The sequence below is a fragment of the Chionomys nivalis genome, chromosome 9 (assembly GCF_950005125.1).
Source record: "Chionomys nivalis chromosome 9, mChiNiv1.1, whole genome shotgun sequence".
Lineage (NCBI taxonomy): Eukaryota > Metazoa > Chordata > Mammalia > Rodentia > Cricetidae > Chionomys > Chionomys nivalis.
This window is the reverse complement of record NC_080094.1, coordinates 11,126,484-11,147,620: the sequence shown is the minus strand read 5'-3', so window position 1 is coordinate 11,147,620 and position 21,137 is coordinate 11,126,484. Positions and strand designations below refer to the sequence as shown.

The window sequence follows — 21,137 nt, the reverse complement described above, 5'->3', positions numbered from 1 at the left end:
CTCCCTTTGTCCATCCCTCCCCAGGCATGCCTATGGGCCCTGATCCCAGAGTTCTGGTTAAGAGGCTGCAGTAACTAACAAAGTACATTGGACAGGCATCTCTCTGTATACCTGCAACCCAGTAGGAATGAAGTTCACATCAAAAATGGTTGTTGGCTCATAGGGCTGAAGTGTCTCAAGCATGATGGCCCTAGCTCAGCACCCTCCAGGACACTCTCCTCTCAGCGGTCTCAGACCAGCTCTCCCCTTGCTGGTGTCCACCTCACGTAGAGCACAGGCAGCTCCAAGCACTCTTCACTTAGGGTCAGTCCACTCCTAGTGACCTGGCAAAACTGGTCCAACCTTGTGCACTGTACCCACTCCCTAGAAAGTGGGAGGACAGCACCCAGAGGCTGTGGGTGTTGGGCAGTGAGACCAGAGACTGTGTCTAATGCACTCCATACAAGACCCCTGCAGAGCACAGCCCACTGTGCCCTCCTTTGACACAGTTGAGCTGTTCATCTTCCTTGATGTTCCTGTGGGTGATATCTCCCAAGTGCTGGGGTTACAAGTGTGTACCCTCAGCTGTTTTGTGATGCTTGGGATCAAACCGAGGGCCTCCAGCATGCTTAGCAAGCACTGTAACCCAGTCCACATTGTGCTTCCTAAGTTGACCTGGGCCTTGCTTATTGCTACACCCTCCCTCAAGGCCAGAGGCACTGACTCTGAGCTAGACAGTCAGTGGTGAAGGGCTTGGGGCCAGATCCCACATGCTAAGGAGATGTTCACTGGTGAGCCCTAAGGGCTGAAAACTTGGTAGGCGATGACCAGTATTCGGGCATTGGATCTTATAATCAAGCGCTACCTGTGAAACCTGAGGGCCCAACTTCCAGTCAGCAGCCTGGGCTGCATCCTCTGGTGGCTACTCGCTTTTGGCACCTTCTTGGATGTTGCAAATCTAAGTGGAGGCTGGTCTTGGGCACAATTGGCACAGTTGACCTGGTGGTAGAACAGAGGTCAAAGCCTACTGTTTATATGATTTTCTGGCTGAGAAAGCTGGGCAGTGTGTGCTAGGGTAAGCAGTCTTCTGGGCAGCATTGGCCAGAACAGAGTACAGCACTGCTGCTGGGATGCAGGCACTCTCAGCACTGTGTCTAAGCCTCTCCGCTCCTGTGCTAGGCAGGGGTCCATGGGAAAGCCCACCCTCTCTCCTGGCCCTTCAGCTGCCGTCTCAGCATCACGTCCAGAGCGAATCTGTGTGGACCCAGCACCATGCTTTACAGAATCTGCCTTGCTTTTCTCCTTGCAGTTTTGCATTTGGCTCCCTGATATCTGCGGTTGACCCAGTAGCCACTATCGCAATTTTCAATGCACTGCACGTGGACCCTGTGCTCAACATGCTGGTGTTTGGAGAAAGCATTCTCAACGATGCAGTCTCCATTGTCCTAACCAAGTAAGTAAGAGAGAGTGGAAGGTCCCAGCACCACTCTGACGCCAGTACAGAGGTTAGTCCCATGTGATCGGCTCCTACTGCCTCTGCATCGGCTGTGTCTCTGCCAGGCTGCTGAAGGGAGGTGTGTCTGTGTTTCTCAGCATCCTGGAAGGATTTCTCAGAGGTGACATCCCAGGTTGTACCTCATAGCCTCTTTTGCAGTGGGTCTGTGGTAGCAGACCTGGTAGCAGCCAAGTGAGGGATTAGTGTTCAGGCAGCATTGCTGGAGTAGTGAATGCCGTGTGGGCCAATGTTGCAGGCTTGCTCCACCCTGTAAGAGGCCGTGGTGCCATGTCCAGCTCCATAGAGACCAACAGCTTACAGAGGGCAGAAGTGGAGTTCCAAGTGATTGTGAACTGCAGTGTGGGTGCTGAGAATCAAACCAGTGTTGTAATAGGAGCGGCGGGGCTGTGTCCCCGGCACCTGGCCGCCCGCATGGCTTATGCCCCGAAATAATTACACGGAAACTGTATTCTTTTAATCACTGCTTGGCCCATTAGTTCCAGCCTCTTATTGGCTAGCTCTTACATATTGATCTAACCCATTTCTAATATTCTGTGTAGCACAACGAGTTGGCTTACCAGGGAAGATCTTAACCTGCGTCTGGCTGGAGTGGGAGAATCATGGCGACTCCTGACTCGGCTTCTTTCTCCCAGCATTCTGTCTGTTTACTCCACCCACCTAAGGGCTGGCCTATAAATGGGCCAAGGCAGTTTCTTTATTAAATGAAAGTAACTCCTCCATCATTTCCCCTTTTTTTGTTTAAACAAAAAGAAAGGCTTTAACTTTAACATAGTAAAATTACATATAACAAAACAGTTATAAAGCAAGAATTACAGTTACAATACTTATATCTATTTTATCTTTTATCATAACAATGGAAAACTGTAACTATAACTAACCATTCTTCAACTCCATCAAAGACTCCAGAAGGATATAATATTACCTAAGCAAACAAGAGAGCCAAAACTCTAGAAATGACAGAGACATCTCGCTGCCTGGACAGTCACCCAAAATTCTTTTGTACCGTTGGGGCATCCATCTTCGGCCTACAGGCCCATAGTATCCAGCAGACATTTTCATCAAGCAGGAAATTCCAAAGACAGTTCAGTCACTTTTTGCTGTGTCCTGTAGAATGTCTCGTAGACTCTTTTATAAATCAGGAACCCCGAAAGACCATCTCACCTTTAGGCAAGTTCAGCAGTCCTCTTTCTGCGGGTTCTTTGTGTCCAGTTTATGCATCAGTCCAGGCAAGAGTAGTTTCTTGCCCAAATGGCTAACCAACTCCATAAGAAGCCTCTTCGATGCCCATCTTCTTCTTGAAGTAGATTGGTGCTGCCAGGAGCAGACGTATCTCACTATAACAGTCCTAAGTTATTAAAACATTTAAATGCCATATTCTGTAGCCTTTGAAAGATATGAAGAATGCCTATCTAGCTGAAATATATCTATGCACATCTAGAAAATCTAACATGACTAAAAGCTTGACAATTATCGATGATTATCCATTAACAACCTATATATGTTACATTTTTAAATGAACTACACAATACCTTAATTAATATCAGAAATACATATACACATAACAAAATTGACCTTAAAATCCACACCAATGCAAATTATTTATATCTATATCATATCCCCCTTTCAATGTAAAAGAATATTCATAAACAATATTTGGGAATATGGGTGCAGTTTTTTTCTCTCCAAACTGCTTCCTGCTGAATGGGGGCGTCGTTAATTAGGTCTTTCATGGTATAACCTATGTGCCAGGGTCATCTCAGTTGGCAGTTGAGTGAATTAATTTTTTGAGGGTGTTCACAGCAACCTTTCAGGAGGGCGTGGTCTATCATACCATATTGGGATAGATGCAATCCACAGAGTCTCATCCTCTGTGAAAACAAAAGAAGACCCTCTCCAAAGCATCATATCCTTAGACCCATATTCTGAAATCATAATACCCTTATATCCATTCTGGTTTAGCTTGGCAGCCCATATAATGAAATGTCTCTCTGTAGTTAGCTCCTTCACAGTCAAAAATTTTAAAGAAAACACAATAATACAAAGAATCCAGACTCTCTGTGAATTTTCCATTTTTATGTGGCTTATTTTTCTTTATTTTTTTTTAATCTATAACTATCTGTACTCTGTCTCTTTAAAGACTTTAAGACATTAACTTTATTCTTTATATATATATTTTTTCTCTCTCTCAAGCCTACATACATTCATCCAACAGTGTCTGAATCAGTTCTATTGTGAATCTGTAATTTTTTTATTATCCAGGAGCACTTTGTTTTGTGTTTTTAAATCGCTAAGCGCTTAAGAATCTAAGCTGTGACATTCCTAGGTCAAAAACAGGTACTGCCTGCTTGCCCCGCCCATTCCAACATGGCGGAGCCGCTCGTGCCTCTGATCCTTGCAAATTGCACCAGTAGCATGGTGGAGTTGCTTGTGCCTCTGAGCCGCAGCATAAAATGCCTTCCTTTTAGGCACACAGTGAGTCTAGTTGCCATCAAACAAATCGTAGCACTTTACTCCAAATGCTCCATTCAAAAGCTCTGTCTCCCGCAGGAGCCAGACAGAGATTGCAATGGCGGCACAGCGCAGAAAGCCGGCATTTTAAAACAGCCAGTTTTTTCCTGCTGCTGAGTCAGGACAATTTCTTTGCGGCACGCAACCCAGAAACAGCAAAAAGCTGTCTTAAATTCTCTCTCTCTCCTTTTCAAGCCCTCTCAGGTTTGACGTGGAGTTCATTATCACGCTGGGCGCCACTCTGTTGTAATAAGAGCGGCGGGGCTGTGTCCCCGGCACCTGGCCGCCCGCATGGCTTATGCCCCGAAATAATTACATGGAAACTGTATTCTTTTAATCACTGCTTGGCCCATTAGTTCCAGCCTCTTATTGGCTAGCTCTTACATATTGATCTAACCCATTTCTAATATTCTGTGTAGCACAACGAGTTGGCTTACCAGGGAAGATCTTAACCTGCGTCTGGCTGGAGTGGGAGAATCATGGCGACTCCTGACTCGGCTTCTTTCTCCCAGCATTCTGTCTGTTTACTCCACCCACCTAAGGGCTGGCCTATAAATGGGCCAAGGCAGTTTCTTTATTAAATAAAAGTAACTCCTCCATCAAACCAGAATCCTCTAACTGCTGAGCCATCTGTTCAGCTTCCTCCAACTGTGAGATAAAGTCTCATGTAGCCCAGGCTAGCCTCAGATTGACTATGTAGCCAAGGATGACTGTGACCTGCTGTTCCTCCCGCCTCCACCTCCCATGTGCCAGGGTAAGAGTCCTGCTCCACCACATGAGGTTGAAAAATGAAAGTCCATGTTCCCCGGGGTTGCTGCCTTTGATGGAATCTGAGATCTGACATGTTGCAAGGCAAAGCACAGGTTTTCCTGTTGACCCCACCCAGCCATGTGACTCTCTGCCTCTCTGAGCTCCCCAACAGATTATATCCCTTGTTATAATGTGATGGTAATATGGCCTTGGCCTCACCTTGAACTGAAGGACTGACTAGGTGGGTAAATGCAACACCCGTCATTTGAGAGGCAGCCAGCTCCTCTAGCCCTGCCCTGTTCTTATGAAGTCACCTCTTCACCAGCTGCTGCAGGCAGGGCTTGCCAAGCAGTGCTCAGGTACAGGAAGTCCTCCTCCGACCTTAAAATAGAGCCAGACTTCAGAATGTTCTGTTATTCTAAGGCTAATACATATTCCTCATAAAAAGGTAGAAAATGTTGGCACACAGTTATTATCCTTAAAGTGGAGGTAAGAGAGTAGAGAGTTCAAAGTCACTGGGCTTAGTGACTCACACCTCTAGTCTCAGCACTCGGGGACAGAGGCAGACAGATCTCTGAGTTCGAGACCGGCCTGATCTACTGAGTGAGTTCCAGGACAGCCAGGCTATACAGAGAAGCCCTGTCTCAAAATAAAACAAAAACTGTCTAGGGTATCATCATTTCCTGGGTGTCGCTTTACTGCCCTCTCACTGCCTTCTCACACCCTCTTGATAGAAATGGTGAGCACCCTGCATATGGCCTTTAGAGCTGGTTTTCTTCTCTAAGATATTTCCTAAAAGTTTAACTTAGTTGGTACAGTGCTTACCCAACATGTACAAAACCCTGGGTTCGTCCAGAGCAGCACATACAACGTGCGTGGCAGCACATACCTATAATCCCAGAATTTGGGAAATAGATGCCAGAGGACCAAAAGTTAAAGGTTATCCTCTACTACATAAGGAGTTTGAGGCTAACCTGGGCTACATGGGACCCTGTGTCCAAAATAGATTCTTTCCTAAAAGCTTCTTAGGTCTTTGCCCACATCCCATCTCCTGGTGCACACACTAAGTGATATGGTAAGGAATTGCCTGCTTATAGGTGATGGCATGAGCTATTTCTATGGTTAGGAGCAGAACTCAATTGCTTTGCCTCTGATTTCTTTGAAAACAAGTCTGTCAGTAGGAAAACAACAGTTTTCTCAGGCCTCTGTTGCACAACTGCCAAGTTGAAGAGATATTTTTAAAACAAATGGGAAAGGTTGTCATCATTACACATCTTACTGGAAGAGTGGCTTCAACGGCCACCCACATTAGTTCCTGCAGGTGGCTCTGGATTATGTGTATCTAGAATGGGCAACTTCCTTTTTCATTGTCAGGGCCACCTCTGTTACAGTCAGATTCTCTGGACAGCAGATGCTCTAAAGGTTGTCTACCTTCTGCCTATGTGGTTTAGATTTTAGTTGGATGTGACTTACTTAGTCCATGGTGGGCCAAAGAGAAGTGGCACACAAGAGAGGAGCAGAGGCAGGAATGCCATGGAGGATTCCAGAAAGGGTATCTTATGCTCCAGGCCAGTGAGCATTTTCAGACAGAAACAGGAAGAATGGAGATAGAAGGCTTGTCCCCTTTTCATTGGCCTCTGAACTTCCAAAACCCAGCTGCTGTCCCTCCTGGTTCCGAGGGGGTGCTTGTGAACAACAGTTCTTTCCAAAGTGCTCTGGCCTCTCACCCACATACGCAAATGCAGGGCCTCCTTTCAGTGTTGCCAGAAAGCAAAGCCCTTCTGGTTCTTTTTTAACTCTTGGGTTGTTTTTAGCTTTATTTATTTACTTAGTGGTTTGGGTTTTTTGTTGTTTTTTTTTTTTTTGCTTGTTTGTTTTTGTTTTTTTGAGACACAGTCTCCTGACACAAGCTGGTCTTGAACTCCTGATCTTTCTACCTCAACCTCCTAGTAGCTCCTTTCTAGCTTTAATTTGCTGTTATCACAGTTTTTCCTTTTGTCAGTTGCTGGGGAGGAAACCCCATCTTATACCCTGAGGGTGTCAGTCTGCTTTAATTTCTTTGGTGCTCCTGTAGGCAGAGGAATGCTTGTTTGTTTCCCGGCTGCCCACACCTGAAATAATCACACAGAAACTATATTAACTACAACACTGCTTGGCTAATCGCTTAATCGTATCACTAGCTAGCTCTTATATCTTAAATTAACCCATTTTCATTATTTTATATTTTACTACGAGGCTCGAGGTTTACTGGTAAGGTTCCTGAGATCAGTCTGCTTCAGTGGCTACAGCATCTCTCTAACTCCACTTTCTTTTTTCCTCAATCTCTGGTTGGAATTCCTGCCTTGCTCTATTCTGCACTGTAATAGGCCCACAACAGCTTCTTTATTAACCAGTGGTAATAAAACATATTCACAGCATACAGAGGGGAATCCCACATCATGATCCCAAGCCACCTGCTGGTCCTTGGCTATGACAGCCAGTTATTCTGTGGAACTCTGCTCCCTGTTCTAGTAAGCAGGCAGCAGATTAGTGTGTTCCAAACAGAAACACAGAATGCTGAGCTGCACAGGGAGATTTGAGATGGAGTGTGTTCATGAGGAACACTGAGATGATCACTAGGGCGATAAGTAGTTTATTGGGAAAGTTGCTAACACTGTGGATACCAGAGGCCATGGTGGGGGCTCCAAGAACCTTTCAGGCTTTAGCATCAGAGATACCATGCAGGGTCTGGAGGAGTCAACCCATGAGGCAGAAGTAGGAGTTTAATTTTTACACTGTTCTAAGAATGGAAATGTTTCACAACATAAGCCTGGGTGGAGGCTCTCTGATTCCCAGGTAGGAGGCAGGGGAGGGAGTGGGAGCAGCATGTATGGCCACCAATAGGTCCTGGTTCAGGGAAGTCTGTTATCCAGGGACTCCCAGTGTCTCAGCAGAATGTCTGTAGGTGAAGGTGGAGGGGAGGGGCCGCTACTGGTAAGTCCTGAGCAGCAGCTGGACTCTCCCACTGCATTCTTACACACAGTTGTGGGTGTGGTCCAGTGGGGATTTGGTCAATCAGATCAGCTTCCAGCGAGAGCCCTTGTTGCTCCCACATTCCCTACTTGATCTGCTGGGAAAGGAGGAGTCGAGGAGATGACACAGGAGCTCAGGAAACTTAGGTGATGAGTTCTTTTCAGTTAATACTTTTATTTATTTTATATGTATGTGTGCACTTACATGCACACAGTCCAAAATTGGAACTCAGAGCACATCCTTCAGCAGTTGATGCTCAGGTTTTGCCGCAGGCACCTCTGTCTTCTGGGCCAACTGGCTGCCCTCTGAGGGCAGACTTTATTTGTGAGACCTCTCAGAACTGCTTCACATTCCTCCAGCCTGTGCATCTGTCACCAGGGATCTGAGGTCACCTGACCAATTTATCGCTTCATCAGAGGTTGGTCTCCTGTCAGATAGAATACCAGTTAGTGAAGCTGAATGGCTCTTAGTTTGTTGCCTGATTCCACAAACACACACGAGTACCTCTGATAGGCTGCACTGTGCTTTGGCCTGGGACAGAACAGGATGGAGAGTCCCACTGTAGTTACCACACGCTCTGAAGGAAGAACTGGCTCAGAGGGACCTGGAAATGAGTTGACCTGCTCAGGAAAGGTGTTTCAGGGAAGGAGGGGACTGTCCCAAAGGACAGGTAAGTTAGCAGAGCCAGGGACAGTGAAGGAAAAAGGCCAGTGCCCATGTAGGACACCACAGAGGAGAAAGAACTGGACAGAGCTGTCAGGGATCGGCCATGCTGAAGCTTTGGAGCAGCTGTTCCTTGGCAAGTGTGTGTTAAGGGGATCACTTCAGCTGCTGATGCAGACCTGACTTGAAGACAGATGTGGCTCAGAGAAGGGTGGAGGTGTGGCCTGTGAACAGATAGACCCAGGATGGAGAGCAGAGGACCCTGTGTGATGTTATCAAGAGCAGCTTTCTATTAGTGGTGCTCTTCCTTTTGGGAACAAAGCCACTTTGACTGGCTTCCCACAGCTGCTTTGGCACAGTGAAAGGGAGGACCTTCCAGCTCATCTCTGGGCTCCCTGAGTTATCCTCTCAGCCTGAAGCCCTGTCTGGGGCTTTATGGTAGGATTCCTATACTCAGAATGGTTGAGAGGATGAGGCCTTCAGGGTGAACCACTGGCCCTCCCACTGTCCATGGGCCCTGCACTGGCTGCTGCTCTCCTATGTCCACCCCTGGGCAGTTTCCTCAGCCTGAGAATCCTTTCTCTTAAGTGGAAACCCGGTCTACATTGCGTCAGGAACCTTCCTCAATCACCCTCTCCCCAGTCTGAGTTAGATGCCCACCCTGTTTTCACAGCCCTTGGCCTGTCCCCCTCATTTCCAGGGCAGCTCCTGAGGACATCACCTTTGCCCTCACCTCTGAGCCCCAGAAACCACCTGGACAAGTAGGTGACCATAGAACATGGAGTGATGGACAGAATGCGGGAAAGAAGGGGGATCTGGAAGGAACGGTTATGCTCAGAGCTGAGACTGAGGACTCTGTCTACAGCACTTTAACTTTCTCTGTTTCCTTCTTTCCTAGCACGGCTGAAGGTCTAACAAGAAAACATATGTCGGATGTCAGTGGGTGGCAAACGTTCTCACAGGCCCTCGGCTACTTCCTCAAAATGTTCTTTGGCTCTGCAGCACTTGGCACTCTGACTGGCTTGATTTCTGCATTGATATCCTTTTAGCATGGGAGCACGAGGTGCAGGGGTCACATGGATGGCATCCACTCTCACTATTTTCTCCTTTTCCTCAAGGGTCCAATTTTAATCTAAAGCTTTTTAAAGGAAGGTTTTGTGCTAAACTGTGGTTTGAGAAAGATTCTAAACTCAAGGACTCTTAAATTCAACCTCTGAAGTGTTGGGAGGACACTTTCTCTTCTAGACATCAGCTGGCCTTGAGCTTTGTGTCCTGCTGAAATAACAGATCTTCCCGCCATTGCTCAAGGACGCCGGTTTCTTTCATTCATTTGGTTTTTTTTTTTTTTTTTGAGACAGGGTGTCTACATAGCCCTAGCTGTTCTGGAACTCAGTATGTCTGACTAGGCTGGCCTTAAACTCACAAAAATCCATCTGCCTCTGCCTCCCAAGAGCTGGGATTAGAGGTGTGTACTACCACTCCTGGCAGGGATGGCATTCTCAAAGCCTTGCTGTTAGGGCGGTGGATTTGATCTGACCTGCTGCTGTTGCAGGCTGAGATAGAAATGACGCCATTCTGTCCCTGCCATGGTTCTCACACCCAGAAAACTAGGAATTTTCTTAGCCTCTGTAGGTTGGATGTCGATTTTGTTTGTTTGTTTTTATTTAAGATTTATTTTTAGCCAGGTGATGGTAGTGCGTGCCTTTAATCCCAGCACTTGGGAGGGAAAGGCAGGTGAGTCTCTGAGTTCAAGGCCAACCTGGTTTACAGAGTCCCAAGATAGCCAGAGCTATGTAGAGACTGTCTCAGAGAGAGAAAGAGAACAGTTGTGAGCTGCTGATATGGGTGTTAGGAACTGAACTCAGTGAGGTGGCTCTTCACCACAGAGCTGTCTCCCTAGCCTAGAAGTGTGGTGCTCCAACCATCCTCCCTGGGTGAGAGTTTATCTGGAAGGATGGCAAGGGCTTTCAGGAAGTACTACCCACGTGGGCTTTCAGGAAGTAGTGCCCACATGGTTTGCGCTGTGAATTGCTTTCCAGATGAGGGCTGTCAGCCAGAGAACAGGACTCGATAGCAATGAGACATTATTGCCGGTGACAGTTTATCTGCAGAAATAGGACAGGACCCAGAGAAGCTCGGCAAGTGGCCCACGTCCCCAGAATGGCCACATGGCCCTCCTGAAGCAGTTTGTCTCTCAGCTAGCTGGAACACTCTTGCCTGGTTCTGAGTATGTTTCTTACCGCACTGGCTATGTTCCGGTCTGTTCCTCTGTCCAGAAGCTGAAAGCTGATTGAGTTGATGAACAGCTGTCAATAAGCAGAGTGAGGATGTAGCGTTTCTTCCACACTTAGAGTTCAGCAGTTAAGAGCACTTGCTGCTCCTACAGAGGATCCACGTTCAGTTCCCAGCACCCGTATGACAGCTCACAACTGCCTGAAACTCCAGTTCCAGGGGATCAGACACCCTCTTGCTGATCTCTGTGAGCACTGTACATATGTGGTACACAGGCATAAAGGCAAAACACTCATACACATAAAACGTAAAAAAAAAAAAAAAATTTGCCTGGCGGTGGTGGCACACGCCTTTAATCCCAGCACTCGGGAGGCAGAGGCAGGCGGATCTCTGTGAGTTCGAGACCAGCCTGGTCTACAGAGCTAGTTCCAGGACAGGCTCCAAAACCACAGAGAAACCCTGTCTCGAAAAACCAAAAAAAAAAAAAAAAAAAAAAAAAAATTTTAAAACATGCCAGAGATAGTGATACATGCCTATAATCCCAGCATTCAGGAAACTGAGGCAGATGGATTCCCACAAGTTTGAGGCCAGCAATGCTGCATAATAAGATCCTGTCTGAGAAGCAAAAGGAAGGACAGAGAAGGACAGAAAGAAAACAGCAGTGAATGTGGCTGCCTTCAAGGAGCACATATTGTAATGAGGCAAGAACACGGGAACTCCGCTTCAGTCAGGGCCTGGGAACACGGGCCCTCTGGTCCTAGGGGCACGAGTGGTATTCTGCAGGGACAGGAAGGACAGGCCTTTCAGCAGGGCGATGAGTCCTTGGAGAGTAAGCAGTTGAGTGAGCTGTCTGCAGCCACAGATAAGACAGTGTCTCTGAATGTCTGTCAGGTTCTTGTTCCTACAAAGAAAAATAATTCTGTAGTGAGAAATTCCCCACTGTAACTGTGCCAGATCAGTGTCTTTCTCACTGCTCGTCTGCTTTATATGTCTATGCCTTGCCTTGCATTCCTCCAGTGCCCTGAGCCTTTCTCCTTGACACCTGTGCCACGTGCTGAAGCACATTGACCTGAGGAGAACACCTTCCCTGGAGTTTGGCATGATGATCATTTTTGCTTACCTGCCATATGGGCTGGCAGAGGGAATCTCACTCTCAGGTAAGGTATAGTAACCAGCACGCTGTGACCGTGGCTAGAGACAGTAACCAGCACGCTGTGACCGTGGCTAGAGACAGTAACCAGCACGCTGTGACTGTGGCTAGAGACAATAACCAGCACGCTGTGACCGTGGCTCAGTGTTTTACCTGGTGATAGAGGTTTTGTCAGGTGAGTTGCTTTCTCTTGGCAGAGGTAACAGTGCTGTGATGGCCCCAGTTTTACCACAAGAAAACCTGAGGTTGAAGTGTAGTACACTAGGGTGGGGCAGGTGATGCGGGCAGAAGGGTCCAGAGTTCAAGGTCGTCTCCCACCACATAGCACATTTAGCCTGGGCTTCATGAGATTCTGCCTCAGAAACACTCAAACTCTGAGATGGCTCAGCAAGTGCAGGCAGCTGCCACCAAAACTGATGGCCTTAATAATTCCCATAGTGGAAGGTTGAGAACCGACTCCAGCATTTGTCCTCTGCCCTCCACGTGTGTACACACTCCCGAAAACATAGATAGAGGGCAGTAGCTAAATCAGTGTACTCTATTTAAAATGTCAGGGGCTGGGGCTAGAGAGATGGCTCAGTGGTTAAGAGCATTGCCTGTTCTTCCAAAGGTCCTGAGTTCAGTTCCCAGCAACCACATGGTGGCTCACAACCATCTGCAATGAGGTCTGGTGCCCTCTTCTGGCCTGCAGGCATACACACAGACAGAACATTGTATACATAATAAATAAATAAATAAATATTTAAAAAAAAAAAAAAACGTCAGGGGCTAGAGAGATGGGTCAGTTGGTAAAGTGCTCGCTGTGGAACATGAGGATGTGAGTTTGAACCCACCTTGCTCAAGTGAAAGCTAGGTGTACAACGTGCATGTGTCTGTAGCCCCAGCACTAGGGCGCTGAGACGTAGAGATTCTCAGAGCTTGCTGGCCAGTCAGTCAGTCTAGCAGAATTGATGAGCTCCAGGTTCAATGAGAAGCCCTGCATTAAAAATGAGGTCAATAGCGGAAGACACCTGAAGTCAAACTCCAACCTCCACATGCACATACATACAAACAGGCATGCAGATGCCCATACGGAGCGTGTATACACGTGTACACAGCACAAAAGCAAAGCAAAACACTTGCTGCTCTCACAGCTGGAATTAGAGCTTAGAGCAGTGATGTCTGGACCCCTGAACTGAGGCTCAGAACTGGCTTATCCAGCTCCCTCCAGCAAGCTTCTCATAAACCACACACTGCAACAGGATAACAGTGGGGCTGACACGCAGTAAAATGTTTTTTTGTTTGTTTGTTTGTTTTTTTGAGACAGGGTTTCTCTGTAGCTTTGGAGCCTGTCCTGGAACTAGCTCTTGTAGACCAGGCTGGCCTCCTATTTGTTTTAATTTTTTGTAACGGTGTAAATGAATGCAGACAGATTGTGAAAATATATACAGCTTTAATGGGGAAATAGACTTACAGAACCACCGTTCCCGGCGGAGACCAGGAAAGCAGAAGCAAGCACTGCGAGCATGCTCACCAGATTTATAGGTAAACATTAGCCCGAGGCGAACACGCCCCCTAAGGGGCGGGACTTATCCCTACATCTCCCCCTTTTGTCTAAATAAGACAGAACTAAGGGAGCTGCGGGCTGAGTTCCTGCCACCCAGCTCCCTCTACAAATTTTTGAAGTGGGAATTTAGCCCAGACTAGCTTTGAACTCAAAATCTTCCTGCCTCAGCCTCCTTCATAGCTGAGGTGACAGATGTGTGCTCCCTTGCTGGCTGGCACTTAGGTTTTAACCTCGCCACCCCCAGGAGTGGGTGTCCAGTTGACTCCTTACTCAAAGTTGTGAGACTTAAACACTGGCTCCCTGAACCCCATACTTCCCAGGTGCATATTTCCCTGCTGTAGGAGGAGGGGCCGTCCACTGAGCACTGGTTCCTGCAGCCTTCCATGCTGTGGGATCAGTCAGCAGCCTGTCAGCTTTCTGCCCCAAGTGGTGTAGATCCTGCGTCCACTATTTGTCAAATTGTAAGAGCACCAGCCTTACAGGTCCAGCACAAGCTCCATGCCTTGTTCCCAGGTGCAGGATTCCACCCTTAGGTAAGGGCTGTATGTGGAAGAGAAGCAGCACACAGACCGGGCTGAACTCTGCTGTGAGAAGGCTTCTCCTTTAAACTGCAGTGGGTTGCTCTCTACAGTAGTAAACAGCAGCCGTCCATGTTGGTGTTCTGTTGAGTTTAAACTACAGTGGGGTTGATCGGGTTGATCACAACAATAACAGCAGCCATTGATGTATGGTGTTCTGTTGAGTTTTGATGGATGTGTGTAGTCACAGGACCCTGGTCAGATCTGTGTCTTCTGCAGTCACTATGAACTGCATTGTTAATAGTTCTTTCCCAGATGTCACTAGGTGATATTATGTGACATCTAGTCGTTGGTACCTAACTCTGTCTATGACAGAGGTGGCAGGAAGCACTAGCGCACGACCATCTCATTCAAGGGGTGATCAGGGTCTCCACTTTGGCCTGTGAATATTTTCGAATGTTTTGATTATGTGATGTTGCTAGGTGATGTGATGCATATCAGTTTTACTTTTTTTTTTTTGGGGGGGGGGGTTTTCGAGACAGGGTTTCTCTGTGGTTTTTTGGAGCCTGTCCTGGAACTAGCTCTTGTAGACCAGGCTGGTCTCGAACTCACAGAGATCCGCCTGCCTCTGCCTCCCGAGTGCTGGGATTAAAGGCGTGCGCCACCACCGCCCGGCTTCAGTTTTACTTTTTTGTTGTTATTGTTTGAGACAGGGTTTCTCTGTCACTGTAGAGCCTGTCCTGAAACTTGCTCTGTAGACCAGGCTGACCTTGAACTCACAGAGATCTGCCTGCCTTTGCCTCCTGAGTGCTGGCAGTAAGGGCAGACACCACCACCGCCCAGCCTCAGTTTTACTTTGTTAAGAACTGTTGAGTGTTTGACAGACAGGCCTACAGAGAGAAACCCTGTCTCGAAAATCAAAAAAACAAACAAACACCCACTTCCTTGTGTTTTTCCAGCAGATCATGGGCATATAAAAATTTTTAAAAAGGTTTTTTTGAATGTAGCTAATTCACATATTTTCCCAAAAGTGAGCCTCAGTGGCGCCATCCCCGACCTCTGATTCTTTGGGCCTGTACAGGTGAAGATTTAAGTAGGTGAGATCATCTAAGGGTCAGGGTGGTCGGGTATGGAGAGGTTTCATGGGCAGACTCCTGAGCTGTCCCTTGGAGTGCCCATCTGAACTCCCTTCGGTCAGACTCAGCATCCATGTGGTAAGAAACTCTATCTCAGAAGTGAAGATGCTTCCCAGCAGGGCTGCAGCTCCCTATTTAAGAGAGAGCTGTGCATTCGTCCTGGTGGCCGCTGCTCTGGTACTCTCTCATACCAAGTGTTTTTGGTGTACTTAACCCTGGTCCAGTGCAGCATGGCCACCTGCAGCCCTTTGCCTAGACTGCCCCCTACTGGAACTGAGAAACACTGTTCTAGACAGATCCTGGGAAATTTCCACACAGGCTGCTCCCTGAGCCTTCACTCTCTGGAGCAAGTATTTATAGCCCTTTCTGCCAATCACAACAGCCTCTCTCTTTGTAGCATGACGGAGCTGTGGTTCAGCTGATGGGGGCATTGTAGCTTGGGTTAACATTACATTGAGATGAAAAACATGTTGATAGCCTTTGTCTAAGGCAGCCCTGTGAGCACTGGACTTAGGAGGACCAGAGAGCTTGAGACCACTCCCTGTCCTAGGCCTCTCTCCTAGTCCATGGGTGCTTCTTGGTGCTGGTTGCTGCTATAGTGCTGGACAGAGGGGCCCAAGGCCAGGACCTCACATGTGCTGAACATGACTTTCCCAACCTGCATCCCTGCCTGCTGTCACATTTTTGTAAATTTTTATTTATTTATTTATTTATTTATTTTTAGATTATTTTTGTATGTTTTGTTTTTTTATAAGATGGGCTTTCTATTGTGTAGCCCTGAGTTTCCTGAAACTCATCACAGATCCGCCTACCTCTTTCTCTTGAGTACTGGGATTAAAGGTTTGCCTTTAATTAAAGGCTTGCCACCATGCCTGGCTAATGGGGAAATTCTGTCAACCAATCACATCTAGTTAAGGCATAGCTACCAGGGCCCAGGAAGAAAAACTGGGAGGACCTAGGTGCTCGCTCTCTCTGAGCGGCGCCTACCGGGCAGATAGGAAGTTGGACCTCCCTCTCTTGTATCGTGAGTTTCCCCTTATAACCATTAAAATATAATTGTTATTCTTGAGCTGGCCTGGTTATTTAATGGACCAACCATTATTTAATTAATATTTAATTCGCAACACTTGGCTAGATTTATTGTTGTGTATGATTGTGCACCACATAAATGCCTGGGAATTGTGGGTGATTGTTAGCTACCACATGGGTGCTAGGGCTCACACCCAGGTCCTTTGCAAGAGCAACAAGTACCCTTAACCACCGAGCCATCTTGTCAGCCTCTGGTGTCAGTTTGATGGCTGTGGTGATGCTGCAGGATGAGGGAGGGCCAGCTTTCCTAGAGAACACCTGCAGGGACAGAATGAGAGCAGGCAAAGATGGGGAGTGCTGGGGGTTCTTTGTCCACTGCAGCTCTAGGAAAAGCCCACTTTGTACTCAGTGCCCCTTCCCTTTGTTCATCTGCTCAGGATTATCTCCTTGTCTGTCCCCTTTTGCAGATAAAATGGGAGCATAAAGGAAAGGGCTGCTTCCTGGGAGGTTGGGGATACAACATTCCAGTCCTTCTGTCATGTACACAGCACAGCCCTGTGGGGATTTCCAAGAGCAGGTGACCTGTTTTGCAGGGCCTAGTGTATGGTCAGTTCAGTGACTAGTGTGTGACAAAACTTGTGATCTTTGTCTTGCACAAGTGTAGTTGGCCAGTTTTAATTGCTTCTCCAAAATGGTGGAAGCAAATTAAAATTTGGCTTATGAAGTTTGATTTGTAGTTTCTGTATTTTGGCATCTTCAGTGGCTTTTAAAAAAAACCTCAGTTTCCTTCTGCTCAGATGGGACTAGAGTATCTTAAAGGTCCATGAAGCCATCCTTTATATCCTGGTTCTTTTTTTCTTTTTTTTCTTTTTTTTTTTTTTTGGTTTTTCGAGACAGGGTTTCTCTGTGGTTTTGGAGCCTGTCCTGGAACTAACTCTTGTAGACCAGGCTGGTCTCGAACTCACAGAGATCTGCCTGCCTCTGCCTCCCAAGTGCTGGGATTTATATCCTGGTTCTTAGGTGACAGTACCAGCCACACAGCCATGGAGCCTGGTACTGTGTGTGGCAAGTCTTCCTCTGTCCTGGCAGCCAGCTCCCAAATCACGATAAGGATACTTCTTATTAATTATGAAAGTTCAGTCGATAGCTTGGACTTGTTTCTAACTAGCTCTTACAACTTAACCCATTTCTGTTAATCTGCTTGCTGCCCTGAGGCTCGTTTACCTCATCCACATTCTGTCCATCTTGCTTTCCTGCTTCTGTGTCTGACTGGCAGTTTCACCTTCTTCCAGTGTTCTCTCTGCCCCCAAAATTCTGCTTAGCTATTGGCCATTTAGCTTTTTATTAGACCAATCACAGTGACATGTCTTTACATGGTGTAAAGGAACATTCCACATTTCTCCCTTTTTATCTAAATAAAAAGGAAAGTTTTTAATGCTAACATAATAAAACTAAAAACAATAAGAACAATTATTAGGTAAGAATTACATTTACAATGTCCAGCGCATTTGTATTTGTTATATTTTGAGAAAATACTCCATTATTTATTCTATCTTGATCCAAAGCTCTGAATCTAATTTATCTTTTGTAATAACTAAGAAAAGCTGCAGTTATAACTACCTAGTCTTCAACTCCATCAAAAACCCCAGAAGGATATAATATTACCTGTGTAAACAGGAAGTGCAGAGCAAAAAATTCCAAAACTATAGAAATGACAGAAACAGCTGGCTACCTGGACAGTCACCCAAGTTTCCTCTGTAAGGTTGGGGCATCCATCTTTAGCCTACAGCCTAGAATATCTGACAGATTTTTTTCTGTGAAGCAAGAATTTTGAAGGACTGATCTACTTTATTTTGGCAATGTTTGGCAGTCACTTTCTTTTGTGTCCTGCTTATCCAATTTGGACAGCATTCTGTCAGCAGTTGAAGAAAGGGCCATTTCTTGCCCAGTGACTTACTTTTGCCATGAAGAAAGCAAATTCCATATGGCGTTCTTCGATGCCAGTCATTTCTGAAGTAGATCAGTGCTGCCAGGAGCAGACATGTCTCACTGTCATAAACAACCTTATGTTATTAAAACATCTCAAATGCCGTATTTTGTAGATCTGTGAAGTGTTTGAAGACTACCTGTCGCCGGGCGGTGGTGGCGCACGCCTTTAATCCCAGCACTTGGGAGGCAGAGGCAGGTGGATCTCTGTGAGTTCGAGACCAGCCTGGTCTACAAGAGCTAGTTCCAGGACAGGCTCCAAAGCCACAGAGAAACCCTGTCTCGAAAAACCAAAAAAAAAAAAGTACCTGTCTATCTCAAAAATCTCTGTTTCACCTTGAAAACATATCTACCACAGCTACAAGTAAGACTAGAAATTTATATTCCATTGTTAAATGAGTTGCATAGGTATAATACCTTAAACAATAGCAGAGGGGGCTGGAGAGATGGCTCAATGGTTAAGAGCACTGGCTGCTCTTCCAGAGGTCCTGAGTTCAATTCCTAGCAACCACGTGGTGGCTCACAACCATCTGTAATGAGATCTGGCACCCTCTTCTGGCATGCAAGCATATGCAGGCAGAATGTTGTGTACATAAATAAATCTTTTTAAAAAACAATAGTAGAAACGTAAGTATGTTCTAACAAGTAACCTTAAATCTGTATAATATACAAAAAAATCCATACCAATGTGAAATATTTGAGACTACTGGTTGTTTAAAAGTAGACTCAACAATTCACCCTTTTATCCCACCATTTCTATACTGTATCCCCCTTTTTCCCTTCACAAAGAGATCCCTGAATCTAATCTTCGTTTAGCTTTCTCCCTGACCATGACCAGTAACAATTTATAATCAACCCCCCAAATGATGACAGATATCTATAAACCCACCAAATGACCAAAATCCACCCATCCCACCTCTTGGGAATGCTAGACTGCTTCCAGTTGTCTGGGGGCTCTGGCATCTTTGCAGAACCCTGAGAAAATTAGGATAATGGTCAAGTCCTGGCAAGTAGTCTGTGAGGGTGGACCATCTCAGCCAGCAGCCTTGAAGCTGTTCTGGGGCAGAACTCTGAGGAAATTGCAGCAGAGGCACTCTGAGAGGCTGGATCACCTAGGCCACTCATCTTCATTGGTATCTGGTCCCCTTGCTCTGAAAACACATAAACCTTTAAAGGTAACATAATATCTATATTAACATAAGACGGACTATGTGCTGTACATAATCTAGCCGAAGATGAGTGTTTATTTCATGTTTGAGCAAGTAAAATATATGTCACGTTCTTGTAATTTTTTTAGGTTTATTTTTGTTTGTAACCAGAATTTTCAGGGGGTCTTCTCTGATCAAATCTGATCTCATTAACCTGGAATGAGTTCACAGCCTTTCATTTTCTGTGGAAACAAAAGCACAACCTCTTCCCCAGTGTAACATATATATTTTTTTACTTTCATTTTGAAGTTAAGACTTTTTTTGTATTTTTGAGACAAGGTTTCTCTGTGTAACAGCCCTAGCTATCCTGGACCTAGCTCTTGAACTCACAGAGATCCACCTACACCTGCCTCCCGAGTGCTGGGATAAAGGCGTGCACCACCACCGCCCATCTAAGACATTGTTAAAATACATAGGGTGGTTTAATTTAGCAGTCCCTTCTACAACCCAATGTCTCTCATCAGCTGTTATCTGTTCATTATCATTTTAAAATTTCAAAATTAACAAAGTACCATATAAGGTCAAACTCCTATTTTATAATATTTCCCATCCTTACATGGATTATTCTTTTTCTTATTACTTTACTTTTCTCTTAAAGGCTACTTTATTTTTTAATTATTTTTTATGATTGTCTATACCCTGCTTTTTTTCCCCCTTTAAGCCTACACACATTGATAAAAACACTGTAACATGTTTAGAGGTTTTTCTTTTTGAATCTGCTTTACTGCGTATCTGTAATTTTTCTGTCTACATGAGCAAAACCTTAAGCCACTGCACAGCTTAGCTCGTGATACACTAGTGACTCAAGCTCACAGGCTTAGCTCATGGTGCACTAGTGACTCAAGCCCACGGGCAGTGACTGAGAGATGCATCTCAGTACTGCGGCCTGCATGAGAGACTGTGGGACTAGGACGTCACGTTTGGCTCTGTTTTTGTGTGTTTGCAGCCTTTTTAAAAAGCTTTCTCAGGTCTTATGTGGAAATATGTCCTCCACGTTGGGTGCCATATGTTGCGAGTCTTTCTCTGTCCTGGCAGCCAGCTCCCAAATCACAACAAGGATACTTCTTATTAATTATGAAGTCTCATTTGATAACTTAGGCTTGTTTCTAACTAGCTCTTACAACTTAACCCATTTCTGTTAATCTGTATGCTGCCCCAGGCTCATTTACCTCATCCACATTCTGTCCATCTTGCTTTCCTGCTTCCTCCATGTCTGTCTCTTGACTTCTGTCTTCTTCCCAGCATCTTCTCTGTCCTGGAAATCCTGTCTAGCTATTAGCTTTTTATTAAACCAGTCACAGTAACACATCTTCACACAGTTTAAAGGAATATTCCACAACTGATCTTCAGTTCGTATCTCTCACTCATCCCTGACTGTTGTGTCCCACTGAGGGAACTACAGCATGGAGATGGGGAGCCACTTGGCCAATGTCACCAGCTGGCAGAGAGAGGCAAGGCCCTGACCATTTCTCTGTAGCTTCTGAAAGGCCTCAGGATTGTGTGTCTGCAGCCCCCCTTCTCTCCCTGCCTCTGTCTCTCCCCACACCTTGTTCCTCACTTTCTTTCTCTGTCTCCTCCTCATTTTGAGTTTCATGTAGCCCAGGCTGCCCTCAACTTGCTATTTAGCCAATGATGACCTTGAATTTCTGACCTGCTGCCTACTTCCCAGTTGGTGAGATTGCTGGTGTGTGCCACCACATCTGGTTATGTACCACTAGGGATGGGACCCAGGACTTGTTGCCTGCTAGGCAGACAGTCTACCAACTGAAACTGCATCCCAGTTTCTTTCTGTGATCTTTTCTTTCCTTTTTGTGCACCTGGGTGCTTTGCCTGGGTGTGTGTCTTTGTACTGCTTGCAAAGCTGGTGCTCATGGAAGCCAGAAGAGGGTGTAGGGTCCTCTGGA

The 21,137-nt window shown here is 46.1% G+C and overlaps 1 protein-coding gene across 1 annotated transcript in view; it reads left to right on the top strand.

Annotated features, from left to right (window-relative positions):
- Positions 1–21,137, top strand: part of Slc9a8 (solute carrier family 9 member A8) — a 59,763-nt gene that overhangs the window by 26,283 nt on the left and 12,343 nt on the right. The window contains exons 8-10 of the mRNA XM_057781439.1: positions 1,289–1,432; positions 9,327–9,465; positions 11,712–11,817. Of these exons, the coding sequence (XP_057637422.1) occupies positions 1,289–1,432; positions 9,327–9,465; positions 11,712–11,817 (389 nt within the window). The remainder of the gene's footprint in view (positions 1–1,288; positions 1,433–9,326; positions 9,466–11,711; positions 11,818–21,137) is intronic.